The 13,498-nt window shown below is 43.5% G+C and overlaps 1 protein-coding gene across 1 annotated transcript in view; it reads left to right on the forward strand.

Moving 5' to 3' along the window:
- Positions 1 to 1,514: 1,514 nt before the first annotated feature.
- GDPD1 (glycerophosphodiester phosphodiesterase domain containing 1) overlaps positions 1,515 to 13,498 on the forward strand; it is a 31,549-nt gene continuing 19,565 nt past the window's right edge. Inside the window, exons 1-2 of the mRNA XM_035140108.2 lie at positions 1,515 to 1,803; positions 13,281 to 13,323. Coding sequence (XP_034995999.1) covers positions 1,668 to 1,803; positions 13,281 to 13,323 — 179 coding nt within the window. The 5' untranslated portion in view covers positions 1,515 to 1,667. The remainder of the gene's footprint in view (positions 1,804 to 13,280; positions 13,324 to 13,498) is intronic.

Consider the following 13,498-nt stretch of genomic DNA (forward strand, 5'->3'; position numbering starts at 1 on the left):
GCTTTGTTACAGGGGAGCAGTGGTATCCAACATGGTGCCCTCCAGATGTTGCTGGACTACAACTCCCATCGTCCCTGACCATTGGCCAATGTTGCCTGCCTAGGGCTGATGGGAGTTGTAATCCAAGGATAGCTGAAGGGCATTTTAAGCTGCACCTGCAGTAGAGTATGGGAAGTAGAGGGTTGTGTTGAAGTGTTAATGGAAAAGGTAGGTTTTGAGGAAGGGCTAGCAGAAATGAAGAGCAATGGCATCGTACAGCTGTTCTCATAAGCTTCTGCTCACATAGAGCATCATAGAACTGTAGAGTTGGATGGGACCGTGTGGGTCATCTAGTCGAACCCCCTGACATGCAGGAATCTTCTGCCCAAAGTGGGGCTCGAACCCACAACCCTGAGATTAAGAGTCTCTTGCTCTACTGAGCAATTGAGCCAGAACATGATCACCAAAAATAAAATACCCACACACCCCAAATGTTAAATTAGAACTACCATACAGTACTAATCACAGCCTCTTTTGCATCCTGGACAAAATAGTAGCTGCAACTAATAGAGCGACTGCTTAGTACCGTATCTGTGTTTGTCTGTTTTAGTCTATTAAAACCTTATTATGGAGTTAAAGGTTTGGGCAAAAACATAAAAAAGCATAAGCAAATGGGAGTGTCTTAAGTCAGGATGAATTAATACAGTAATTGTCGTGTGCAAGTCTGTTGAATATTTTTTGTATATGACACTGCCCAAAAGTATAAACCTTAGTGTGGCCTTAATTAAGTAGCTTTTAAAAAATAAAAATAATTGAAGAATAGCTAAGAAGATACTTTACAGACTGCTGGAACTCCACTCTGGCACCTCATGGTGAAGGAGGGTAAGAATTGGAAATAACATCAATAACAGTAATGGGTCGTATCCATCTAAGTTCTACTCACGAGTAGCCCCATTGAAACTGATGGACCTAAATCAAAGTCATCCTCATTTCTTTCAATGGTTCTTGCCTGAGTAGGATGATCACTGAATACTACCCAATTGCTTGGACATTATTTTATTATTATTATTATCATTGCTATCTTAGAAATACTAAGCTTTATTGTCAGTACTGTTTTAACGTGTTGTTGTTTATTATTCCTTAAACGTTGGTGGCGTTCGCCGTTCTAAAGCGCGGTGAGGGGAAAGGTGACCGTTATTTCAGATTTACCTCACACACCGGATTGGCCGCGGTGGGCGGGGCGTCTGCGACCTAGCGACGGCCCGTGATGTCACAGCGGAGCCATCACCGCAGGCCAGCAGCAATCCCTATCTCTCCTCCGCCGCCGCCAACATTATTGTTAAAAATCGTTATTGTCGGACCGCGCGCTTCGCGGACCAATCAGCGCGCCGAGCGCTCTCGCCCTCCCATCTTCATCACCGCTATCCTTATCATTATAATCACACACACACACACACACACACACACACACACACACACACCAACCGCAACTGGGACTGGCGCATGCGCTGCCGGAGTGGGCGGAGCTCCCCGGCGGTCCGGAGAAAAGACAAGGGAGAGGTGGCCGGTCGCCTCAGACCCCCGCTCAGGAGGGAGCGGGCGGTACTCAGAGAGGGGGGCCCGCTTTTCCGCAGCTCTCGGCGCCTGCCGTCTTCCATTCCTCCTTGGCCGCCTGAGGAGGAGCGACCATGTCGGTCATCTTCTACCTCCTCTCCACGCTGGGCGGCTACGTCTTCGCCTCGGCGCTGCTGCTGAAGTACCCGGGCTTGCTCCACCGACCCAAGCGCCACCGCTTCCGATGCCGGCACATCTCCCACCGCGGCGGTGAGGGCGGCCGCTGGGCGTCGTTGTATTCATGTATATGCATATATATTGTCAAATCGAGAGGCAGGGTTTTTTCTTTTTCTTTTGTGAAGGGGGCGCAGCTTTATTTTGGGGAGTGGGCGAAGCAATTGAGAGAGAAAAAAGCGGGGTGTTCTCTGGTGGAGAGGTTTTTTTTTGGGGGGGGTTGCCCACCTTACTATTTGTAATTATTAAATACGGATTTTTTTAAATTGAGGTTATTCCATAGTCACCCGAAGAATATGGGGGGGGGGGAAGCTGTTGCAAATTTAATCATACAATACAGTAATGATAATTGGGGACGGGAGTAGGGTCTTGCCTTACTAATAATATTAGCTGCAGTATTTATATCTCTCTCTTAACTGAACATTTTCAATCCCAGAGCAGGGAACAAACTGATAAAATAAACAGAGAAAAACAATATACAAAAAATACAAAATCATATAAATTGGGGGGGGAGGGTCTTGGCATATTATTTATTTGTAATTATCGAATGCACTGTTTTTAATGTTATTTGTTAGTCACCCAGGGAATATGAGATGAATTTAATAATATAATAATGATAATTTTGTGGGGAAGGGGGATTTGTCTTATTATCTATTTGTAATGATTAAGTACATTTTTAAAAATATTATTTATAAGTGTCCAAATGGCTATTTATTGATGGGAGGGAAGCTGTATACATTCAACAATATAATATTGGTAATGAATGTTCTTGGGGGCAGTGCAGATTTTTGGGTGGGGGACAGATATTTTGCGGGGAGGCAACAACTGGAGAGAAAACTATTATTGGTGATATAAGTAAAATATAATACCTAAAAATTCTAATAACATTGGGAATGTAGAGCATTTTGGGGGCAACAAGTTGGGAGAAAATATTTGGGGGGCAACAAATGGAGATAAATCTTCTGATGAGGGGTGGAAGGGGGCTACAAAGAACTTTAGGAGCAACAGATTGAGATAGAAAAATAATACAGTCTTCTTAGGAAGGAACTGAATGGGGGGATATGGTAGAGGAGAGAGAAGACCCGCTTACCCTCCCCCCTTGGGGGTGATGAAAAATGTGTGTGTGTACAAGGTTACACCCCCACCCCAGCCCTGAAAATCTCCGGCTGAAGCAATTGATTGTCCTAGGGACTTCAGTGGAAATTTAAAGAGAAGAAAGGGAGAACATTGGCCGTGATGCTGGCCTTGCTTGCTCACTTTTCCTCTCTTAAAAAAGCTGACCTTGAAATCTGTGCCCCCTCCTCGCTCCCCCGCCCCTAAGAAAAGGGGTGGAGAGATTGCTACCTTTCTTTCGTGCCTAGCCTCCCCCCCCCCAAAAAAAACACTTCTTCAGACATCAGCAAGCAAATTTTACTGTGATGATAATGTCTGAATGTTGAAATGGAGATTATATTCTGTTTTTGTATGTTACACTGTTATTTTTCATCATCGGCTCTCTCAGGGCTGCTTCTCACCTCCTCCACACAATGGCAAGTTTTCGTTCCTCTCTCTCCCCTCCGAGGGGTCAGCAAACTTTTTCAGCAGGGGGCCGGTCCACTATCCCTCAGATCTTGTGGGGGGCCGGACTATATACAGTATTGGAAAAAATATGAACGGATTCCTATGCCCCACAAATAACCCAGAGATGCGTTTTAAATAAAAGGACACATTCTACTCATGTAAATACATGCTGATTCCTGGACCATCTGGGGGCCGGATTTAGAAGGTGATTGGGCCGCAGCCGGCCACCGGGCCTTAGTTTGGGGACCCTGTCTTAGAGGATCTGCCTTTTCCAACATCCCCCAAATCTGGCCAGCTTTGTTTTCTAAAGTTCTCACACACACTCCTTTATGCAGTCCTCTCCTCTAGTATCCCTTGCATTCTTCCTCCCCTTTCTTCCTCCTCAAGCCCTCCCTTTTGTCAGACACTTCTCTGCTTCGGATTTCAGAAGTGTCTTTCAGAAGTATCATTTAGATTTTCCAACCTCCTCCCCCTTCTGTAACTTGTCTGCTTCCTAAACTCCTTCCACCTTTTTGTATCCTTCTGAATTCCGTTTTTTGTACATCCCCCTCCCGATGCCCTGTTCTCTTGTCAGCCATCTGTCAAGCTTCAAATAGGCAATTTCAGAATATTCTCTTTTTTAGAGATGTTGCAAAATCTGCCTTGTTTAGACAGGCAGCAGCACTGAGAGGGCAGAAGGGTCAGGGTTAAGCTGGGAGTAGGTAGGTTTCAGGGCGGCTAATGGACAGCATGTTTTAAAATTTTGTTTTGTTTTCAAAGAAGTCTTTTAATTGGGTCCTGTCCCAAGTTCATATGAGATAGGGCTTTTTAAAAAAATCAATGAACTATAATCCTGTGCCTGTCTTTTTGAGAGGCATTATTATTATTAACAATATTTCTATACTGCCCTTCATCCAAGGATCACAGGGTTTACAGTATAAAAACACAATACATATCATATGCATGCCAGACCATTATTGAGCAACCTGTGCTTAAATTGTGTTGGACCCTTCATAACTTTGTGAGCATGTACCTTGCAGTAGTTATTCCCTACCCCTTTATGACAGGAAGGTCTATCCTCCCCCATCCCCAACCTGTTACCTCTCACCATTTGATATCAGCTTCCTTAGAGTGGAATATCAACTGCATGTGCTGAAAAGGAAGTAATAAAACGGTAAGAGGTACCAGCACCTATGTGTTCGTTAGCATTATAATAAATAAGAACATAAGATGAGCCTCTTGGATCAGGCCAAAGTGAGCCCATCTAGCTCAGCATCCTGTTCTCACAGCATCCAACCAGATGCCTATGGGAAGCCCACAAACAGAAGCTAAGTTCAATAGCATTCTCTCCTCCTAAGGTTTCCAGCAACTTACATTCAGAAGCATACTGCCTCTGAGAGTAGAGGTAGGATGTAAAGTACATGGGCCCCAAATTTCCTCCTTAGAAGGGTTGGTCATCATGCTTCTTTTCTGCAAGAGGGGTTTCTGAATCCTTTAATGGTATATTTCACAACCCTACACTTTATCTTAGTAATTGCACAGCTAGGTCATTTTAGCAGCCAATGGCATTTAAAATGTCATCTTTCCTCAAGGGATTTCACTTGACTCACTTTCTAGTCTGTTTAGCCTGTGCTATTGGGTGACAGAGGGATGCGGGTGGCGCTGTGGGTTAAACCATCAGAAGGTCGGCGGTTCGAATCCCCGTGACGGGGTGAGCTCCCGTTGCTCGGTCCCAGCTCCTGTCAACCTAGCAGTTCAAAAGCACGTCAAAGTGCAAATAGATAAATAGGTACCGCTCCGGCGGGAAGGTAAACAGCGTTTCCGTGCACTGCTCTGGTTCGCCAGAAGGAGCTTAGTCAAGGAGCTTAGTGAGATGAGCGCCGCAACCCCAGAGTTGTCCGCAACTGGACCTCATGGTCAGGGGTCCCTTTACCTTTACCTTTATTGGGTGACAGAGAGAAGGTGGAACTGCACAACTTCTAGTTTGCCTCTGTCTTCATCCAAAAGGAAAGTGGCGCCTAATCTGGTAAATCATGCAACACAATAAATAACACAATCAATCATGCAAGGAGGGACATGAAGCCCAAGATAGGAAAAGAGCTGGTAACACCTAGCTGCTTTAAATGAACTCTCATCTCCAGGGCCTGATGAGCAGCACCCAAGGGTACTAAAGGCTCTTGCAGATGTAATCTCAGAGCATCTGTCTACAGTATAAACTTTGTGAACTCTTGAAGAGCAGGAGAGGTCCCAGACCTCTGCCCTGCAGAGGCAGGCAAATGTTGTTCCCATCTTTAAAAGGGTTTGGGAGAACATCAGAAAGTTCAGTGGTTCTCAAAGTGTGGCATACCCAAACTAACAAAATGAATTTCAATAGGGACAAATGTAAAGTTCTACACTTAGGAAGGAATAACAAACTGTACAAATATAAGATGGGGGACACCTATGAACAGGATCTAGAGGTCTTAATAGACCACAAGCTGAACACGAGTCAGCAGAGTGATGCAGCAGCCAAAAAAAAGCTAATGCTTTTAGGCTGCATCAGCAGTAGTGTCCCCATCAAGGGAAGTACTAGTCCTGTTCTGCCTCGATCCGTTCTGCCTTGGAGTCTGTTGAGTTCTAGGCACTACAATTTAATAAGGACATTTACAAGCTGGAATGTCTGCAGGGGAGGGTGTCCAAGATAATAATGGGCCTGGAAACAAACTTATGAGGAATGGTTGATGCAACTGGGTATGTTTAGTCTGGTAAAGAAGAGACTGAGAGGAAATATAGCCATCTTCAAATATTGTAAGGGGCTATCACATGGAATATGGATCAAACTTGTTTTCTTCTGCAAGTTACAAGAAAGGAAACCCCAACTAAACATCGAGAATAATTTATTGACAGTAAGAGCTGCTTGACAGTGGAACAGACTCCCACAAGAGGGGGTGGACTCTCCTTCCTTGAAGGTTTTTAAGCAGAGGTTGAAGTCATGTGTGAACTAGTGGAGATACCTGCATTGCAGGGAGTTGGATTAGATGACCCTCAGAGTTCCTTCCAGTGCTACAATTCTATGCTTCTAATCCAGAAGCTTTTAAATGAATGGATGAGGGCATATAAGTAATCACAGAACCTGCAGTCCATTCCTGAGCTGTTAATACCTGCCTTGCACTCTGAACTGAGGCTGCTTTCTGCGTGATGAAGCTTCCCAAGAGTAAACCTTCACCAGCGCATTCCATGAAGATAATCCTGCAAAGCTAATGCCTTCCACTTCTTTTGTGCAACAGTAAGATGTGGCCAAACAACATTGTGACCTTCAGTTGAAGTGGGATACTTGCCTTGTTTGAACTGGTTCTTGTATTGTCCCTGAAGAGGCTGGCCAGACCAAGACTGTTTTCTGCAGGGATTCCCTTAAAGTACAGATGTTTAAGTACAGCCGCGTGCAAGGATGATCAGGATTTTTCAGCACCATCAGAAGAATTTTAGGCATCTGGATGACAAGATCCTTGTCATCTTTTCCTTGCTCCATTCACCTGCTTATACAGTACTTCCACTTGCTGCCTTCCATGCATCCCCTAGACCTGGAATGTAACTAGAACTTGCCAGATTAAGACTCTCCCCGCCCCCTGCAAAATCTTTCCTTGTTGTGTCCTTATGTTCATTTGCTGGTTGTAATCACAGAAGAAGTGACACTTTCCTCACCTCTGCTCCTCCATCAAGCTGTAATCTCATTTTTGTCTTCCATTATTTAGATTTTTTAATGCTCTCTGGGCACAGATACTGGTTCTTTGCAGGCAGAGGGAGAAAAGGGAGGTTTTATTATTTGCATTGGGTCAATGCCTTCTGTCCTGATGAATGTGATGTGCCTTGTTTTAAGGCCTTTTAATCTTTCTAGCTGCTGGCTGTACTGTTACCTGCCATATAAAAGCCACCTTGTTTGCTGCCTCACATCTAATGCAGAAATCAAACTCTGCCTCATCCTGAGCATCAACATGAATGCTTCAAGTAGTCTCAGTTTACAAGCCTTCACAGAAGTTCCTCATCTATTATTAGTAGACAGTCCTGCATTAAGAAACTGTTCTGGAAGATGAGTAACTGAGCTCTCAGATACTCTTATGCCAGAGCCCTGAATCTCCCATCCCTGAGTGGATGAGCTTTCTTTTTTACTTGGGCTACACAATATGCTTTCTATTGAGTAGATTTGAATGAAAGATGCTTGTGGAGGTTCAGTAACAGAGCTGCCAAACTTGCAAATATGAGACCTTTGTTTGGCCTGTCGAAAAGTGGGCTTGTTTAATCAGGAATGGTTTTATTCTTATTGTTATTGCTTTTATATTTATTTGATGTTTTACCTGCCCTTTTACTATAAGGTCCCACAGCAGGTTACAAGTAATCAAAAAGTCAGTAATATATAAAATTAAAAAGACTTTAAAACAAATTGCACTTTACTGGCATAGGGTGAGTCCCGAAAATATGTGTCTTAGATGTCAAAGGCCAATGCCAGGCACACCTATGTGGGAAGGGAATTCCACAGTGTTAGAGCTGCCTCTTCTGGGCCACCGCCATTCCAAACTTCTGAGGGTGATTGAATGTCCAAGATCTGCTGGTGTTAACATCCAAAAGGGTCCGTAGGGAAAGAGGCAGTCTTTCATATATTTGGGGCCTAAGTCAGTTAGAGCTTTAAACACTAATGTGAACACCTTGAATTGGGCCTGGAAATAATAATAATAATAATAATAATAATAATAATAATAATAATAATAATAATAATAAATTATTATTATTTATACCCCGCCCATCTGGCCGGGTTCCCCCAGCCACTCTGGGCGGCTTTCAACAAAACATTAAAATACAGAAATCCATCAAACATTAAAAGCTTCCCTAAACAGGGCTGCCTTAAGATGCCTTCTAAAGGTCTGGTAATTGTTGTTCTCTTTGACCTCTGGTGGGAGGGCATTCCACAGGGTGGGTGCCACTACCGAGAAGGATCCAGTAAGCTCTTTGTCCCCTGTCCATGTTGAACCATAAGGCTGCTCCAATTGCTCAAGATACAGGTCATAGATAAGTAGTGACGGCTCTCTTCCATGTTGGGTTGTTGAGAGTTGGTTTAAGATGCCAAGTTGAAATTAGATCAGATCTAAAAACCACTCACTGCACACTTTCATTGACTTGCATAGGATTTGCCCCCAAGCGGCACTTATTGTGGTATAGTCATTCTTTTACATTTCCCCTTCTAGGGAACCATGTCTAAAGACCTTCTTTCCCAGGATAACAAAGTGATGTAGGCTTGCCTTGAGAGTGCCTGGCACTTATCTAGGTCACATTTCATCAGAGTTAAATTACATAGATAGAGGTAAGAAGATCAGCCACTAATGCACCTGAATCTTCTGCAAGCTGGGCTGGTCCTCTGACTTAAACTCACTTTGTAATGTGGGATTCCAGGTTCCATCCTCAGCTGGCCGATGCAACTCAGTTCTCTGGCATGTGGAAATAAAAAGCAACTTTGTTCATGTTTGTTCCCCAAACATGTGCTTTTTATTTCTTACAAAGGGCTAATGTGACAAAGTGACTTAAGAGACACTGCTAAGAACCTAAGAAACCCTGAGCTGTAAAAGAATCTGCCTTGTGCTTCTTTTCCACCTAGCCCAGTTTCACACACACACACACACACACACACACACACACACACACCTGGCACAGGCTTCTCTGGGTTTCTGGGAGAAAGTGATTTTTTCTTATCTCTTACTACTGAGCCCTGCAGGTAGAACTAGGGTGGGCATGTAGAAAATTGCACTCTTCTCTGAATATGTACTAGTATGTATAATCAGCCTTGTACAATGTGGTTGTAATGGTTACTTTATTGCATCCTTCCCCAGCCTCTGTCCCTTCATATCAGCCTCACTTTGCATGGCCAATAGTCAGGGAAGATTTTATTTCTTTCTGAAAATAATGATATACCACTATTGATAAAATAAAATCAAGAGTAGTTTGCTACAGTTATGCATAAAACCACACAGTAAAAAAAACACCATAGAAAATGTTAAAATTAAAAATCAACCAACTAATATGGAAAGATGTACGGTTCTCTTAATTGCCTGTGTAAACTTGATGCATGCATTAGAAAAGTTTGCAGCAGGTGCTGAAAAGCAGACACAATGCCTGCTGAATCTCTGTTGTCAAAGTATTCCACAACACTGGACTGATGATACTAAGGAATCTGGTACAGTGGTACCTTTGGATACAAACTTAATTTGTTCCGGAGGTCTGTTCTTAACCTGAAACCGTTCTTAACCTGAGGTACCGCTTTAACTAATGGGGCCTGCCACACCACCGCCGTGCGATTTCTGTTCTCATCCTGAAGTAAAGTTATTAACCCGAGGTACTATTTCCGGATTAGCGGAGTCTGTAACCCGAAGTGTTTGTAACCCGAGGTACCACTGTACTTGTAGCTGTCAACTGAGCCTTTCCAACTCTTGCAGATGATCTCGGTTATCAAGCTGGGATATTAGGGGTTCAGCCAATCCCTGAGGTACCCTGAACCTAAGTTGTTCAGGACTTTATAAATTAATACAAAGACCTTGAGCCTGGCTTGGTAGCAGACAGACAGATAGGGCAGGTGCTTTAACAATGGTGCCACATGTTTTCAGCCAAATAGAAGCCTGGTATCCCGAATTCTTCACCAGCTGGAACTTCCAAACCAGGCCCAAGCGGAGTCCTGCATGATGGGAGTTGTAGTTCAACAACATCTGGAACACAAAAGGTTGTGGGAGACTGATCTCATAGATGAAGTACTGTGCTAAGTTGTGTCTCTTACCTTGCAGAAGTACGTTGGGTAGTTGGTACAGTACGTGTTTTGTAGTCCAACTTTCTGTTTCCAAAAGCGGTTGACTAGGATCACTTATTGCTTGCCCTCATCTAAAAATTGGAGGAATAATGTCTCTGAATATGGAGGCTTTATGATGTACTAATACCCAAGTTTGACTAACACATTTTAAAATAGCCATCTAAGGCACAAGCAATCATCACCTCTTCTAGTAATGATTTCCGTATTTTAATTAGAGAGGAAGTTCGCCTCACTCCACACCCAGCCAAGGGTTTTAATGTGGATCAGATCTCAGATTCAATGGTTGCTTAATCCTGGCGCTCAGATCATATAGCTGAAAACATAATTACACAATCAAGTATTTATAGTCTTCTGTTTATTTTCCATTGTAATTTTGCTAATTCCTCCATCGCACTATGTGAGCATGGCAAAGGTAGAAATGGTAATTAGTAAGGGGAAAACATGACTGTTCCGTAGAAGTTGAGTGTGGTAATATTTATGTGTGCTTGAGCCACTTAACAAGATGTGTTAATATAGTAATTAGATGAATAACTAAGTGGGCAGGTGGCCATGCTAATAAGTTGCAGCAGAAACCTTGGTGGTGCATTGAAGACACAGATTTTCCCCTGACCTAGGTGGATTAGAGTGCATTTCATCAAATCCATGAATTTTTATTTAAGCTATTTATATCCAGCCTTAGTTAAAGCTATGGTTTTCCCAGTTGTGATGTATGGAAGTGAGAGCTGGACCATAAAGAAGGCTGATCGCCGAAGGATTGATGCTTTTGAATTATGGTGCTGGAGGAGACTCTTGAGAGTCCCATGGACTGCAAGAAGATCAAACCTATCCATTCTTAAGGAAATCAGCCCTGAGTGCTCACTGGAAGGACAGATCCTGAAGCTGAGGCTCCAATACTTTGGCCACATCATGAGAAGAGAAGACTCCCTGGAAAAGACCCTGATATTGGGAAAGATTGAGGGCACAAGGAGAAGGGGATGACAGAGGATGAGATGGTTGGACAGTGTTCTCGAAGCTACGGACATGAGTTTGACCAAACTGCGGGAGGCAGTGGAAGACAGGAGTGCCTGGCGTGCTATGGTCCATGGGGTCACGAAGAGTCGGACACGACTAAACAACAAGAATATCCAGCCTTTGAGGGGAAAACCCTCCAAAGGCAGCTTATAAAATATAATTAGCTTCATATACTAAACAGGTATATGCACATTCAAATAATTTTGCAGTATAATCTTCCTTTTATGCACCTATCTGTGATCCATACGTCCCCTGTCCAACAAAATTGTTCCCATGCCATATACCAAGGATAGTCAGCATGGTGCCCTCCGCAAGCAGTACATCATGTCAGGTGTGCTTGTCATCTTTTTGTCCTGTTCTTCAAAGCTTTTTACATCTATGTGCCAGGCTGTCATTCAGCAGGTGTTGATCTGTACCTAGGTGTGACGGAGAGGTACCTGGCTTATTCCTTTCCTTCTAATGAGCCCAGACTTCCTCTTCCTCACCCTGTTCTGCCTTTATAGAATCAGCAGGAAGAAGGAAGGTGGCAAACCCAAAATTGGCCACTTAATATGGGGCTCCCTACCTTCCACTTTGGCCACCTCATGAGAAGAGAAGAATCCTTGGAAAAGACCCTGATGTTGGGGAAGATTGAGGGCACAAGGAGAAGGGGACGACAGAGGACGAGATGGTTGGACAGTGTTCTCGAAGCTACGAACATGAGTTTGACCAAACTGCGGGAGGTGGTGCAAGACAGGAGTGCCTGGCGTGCTATGGTCCATGGGGTCACGAAGAGTCGGACACGACTAAACAACAACACCTTCCACCCTGTCGTTCCCAATGGGTACCAGCCACCAGTGTTTAAAGAATGAGAACAGGGATTGTTACGATGGGGTTTCCTTGCTTCGTAGCTTATGTTTTCTCTTTCTCTGTTGAGGAGGTGGAGCTGATGCATCTGCTTCCTGATTTAACAGGCATTTGGTATGTTTAAGCTGAGTGTGACCTATGAACTGTAGCCTTAAGGAGGAAGGGCAGTGAGCACATGCGTTAATGAGTGGGTGAGGGTAAATAAGCTTTGAATCTCCTTACAGTTCTAAATGTTAGGGGACCATGGTTAAATTGTACTTTTTCCACTTTTCAAGTGCCTCTGAAGAGTGGTTATGCTTGACACATACGCCGGAATATATCTCAGTAGATTAGACTTTTTTGAGAGGAAGGATGGGATGGCAAATGTGTGCTAAAGCCTGTTCCTTAACCTATTGCAGTGTCTGTTTGCAGACAGTTTCGCACGCAATACATTTTGTCTAGGATATCTATTGAAAGCAGCTGGTGCACAGCTGTATGTTGTATTAACAAACATTGCACGTTCAAGATGTTGGAGGTAAGAGTTCTGAGTTGCTGCATGGAGTGCATATTAAGTGGCTTTAAACTGGCATCGACCCCACACAGCTTTGCACCCACATTCACTCACTTACTGCAGTCCTTGGCAAGAATCTGTGTCAGACTCATGCCTCCCAGCTTGGCACTTACTGTGCAGTGAAACTGGGTCCTTCAGGATGAAGAAGGAAAGACAAAGAACTTTTTGTTGGAACAGAGTAGTATAGGCGATTGAATTCGTTGCAAGTGCTGCTTAGATGTCTGGCCAGTTTTGACAGTGTTAAATCCATTTAGCAATAGTAGGTGGAAGCAGCTGTCTTAAAGTTGTGCCATTTCTGTCACTGGTTTTAAGTCTGTGTTATGCATCCCTGTTTCATTATATATATTATATATATATTCCCGTGAGGTGAAACTAGGCACTATTTTCCCTTTCGGTGAGTGAGCCAAGCAAACCATAAAATTCATGAAATGTCTTTAAAATATTATTTTATTATTTTATATGCCACTTGATGCCAAAACAGGCTTTCTGTGGTTTGCAAAATATGAAGAACTGTTCCACAAGCATTAAAATACAAACATCCATTCAGTACAAACCTCAAAATGCACAATGAAACAATCCAGCCACTAAAACAGTAGCATCTTCAAAACAGTTGCAAAGTGTTCCTGTTTAGTAGTTTTTGAATTCACAAAATTCACCTAGCTCCCTTGCAGCTCTTAAAACATGCAGCCATGATTATAAGCCAAGTGGTTGCTATTTCCTTTAAAATGCTTTTTTCCCCTACAGGGGCTGGAGAGAATCTGGAAAATACCATGGCAGCATTTCGCCAGTGAGTATCACAATCTTTATCATCAGTACAGTACCTTATTTGCTTACACAGACAGTTGACACATGTGCATCTCTAGTGGCACAATGGGTCAGTGTGCCTGGCTGTTAACCAGAAGGTTGGTAGTTTGAGTCCACCCAGGCATGGCTGTGGGCAGGATTCCTGCGTTGCATGGGGT

This window comes from Zootoca vivipara, chromosome 15 (genome assembly GCF_963506605.1).
Source record: "Zootoca vivipara chromosome 15, rZooViv1.1, whole genome shotgun sequence".
Classification (NCBI taxonomy): domain Eukaryota; kingdom Metazoa; phylum Chordata; class Lepidosauria; order Squamata; family Lacertidae; genus Zootoca; species Zootoca vivipara.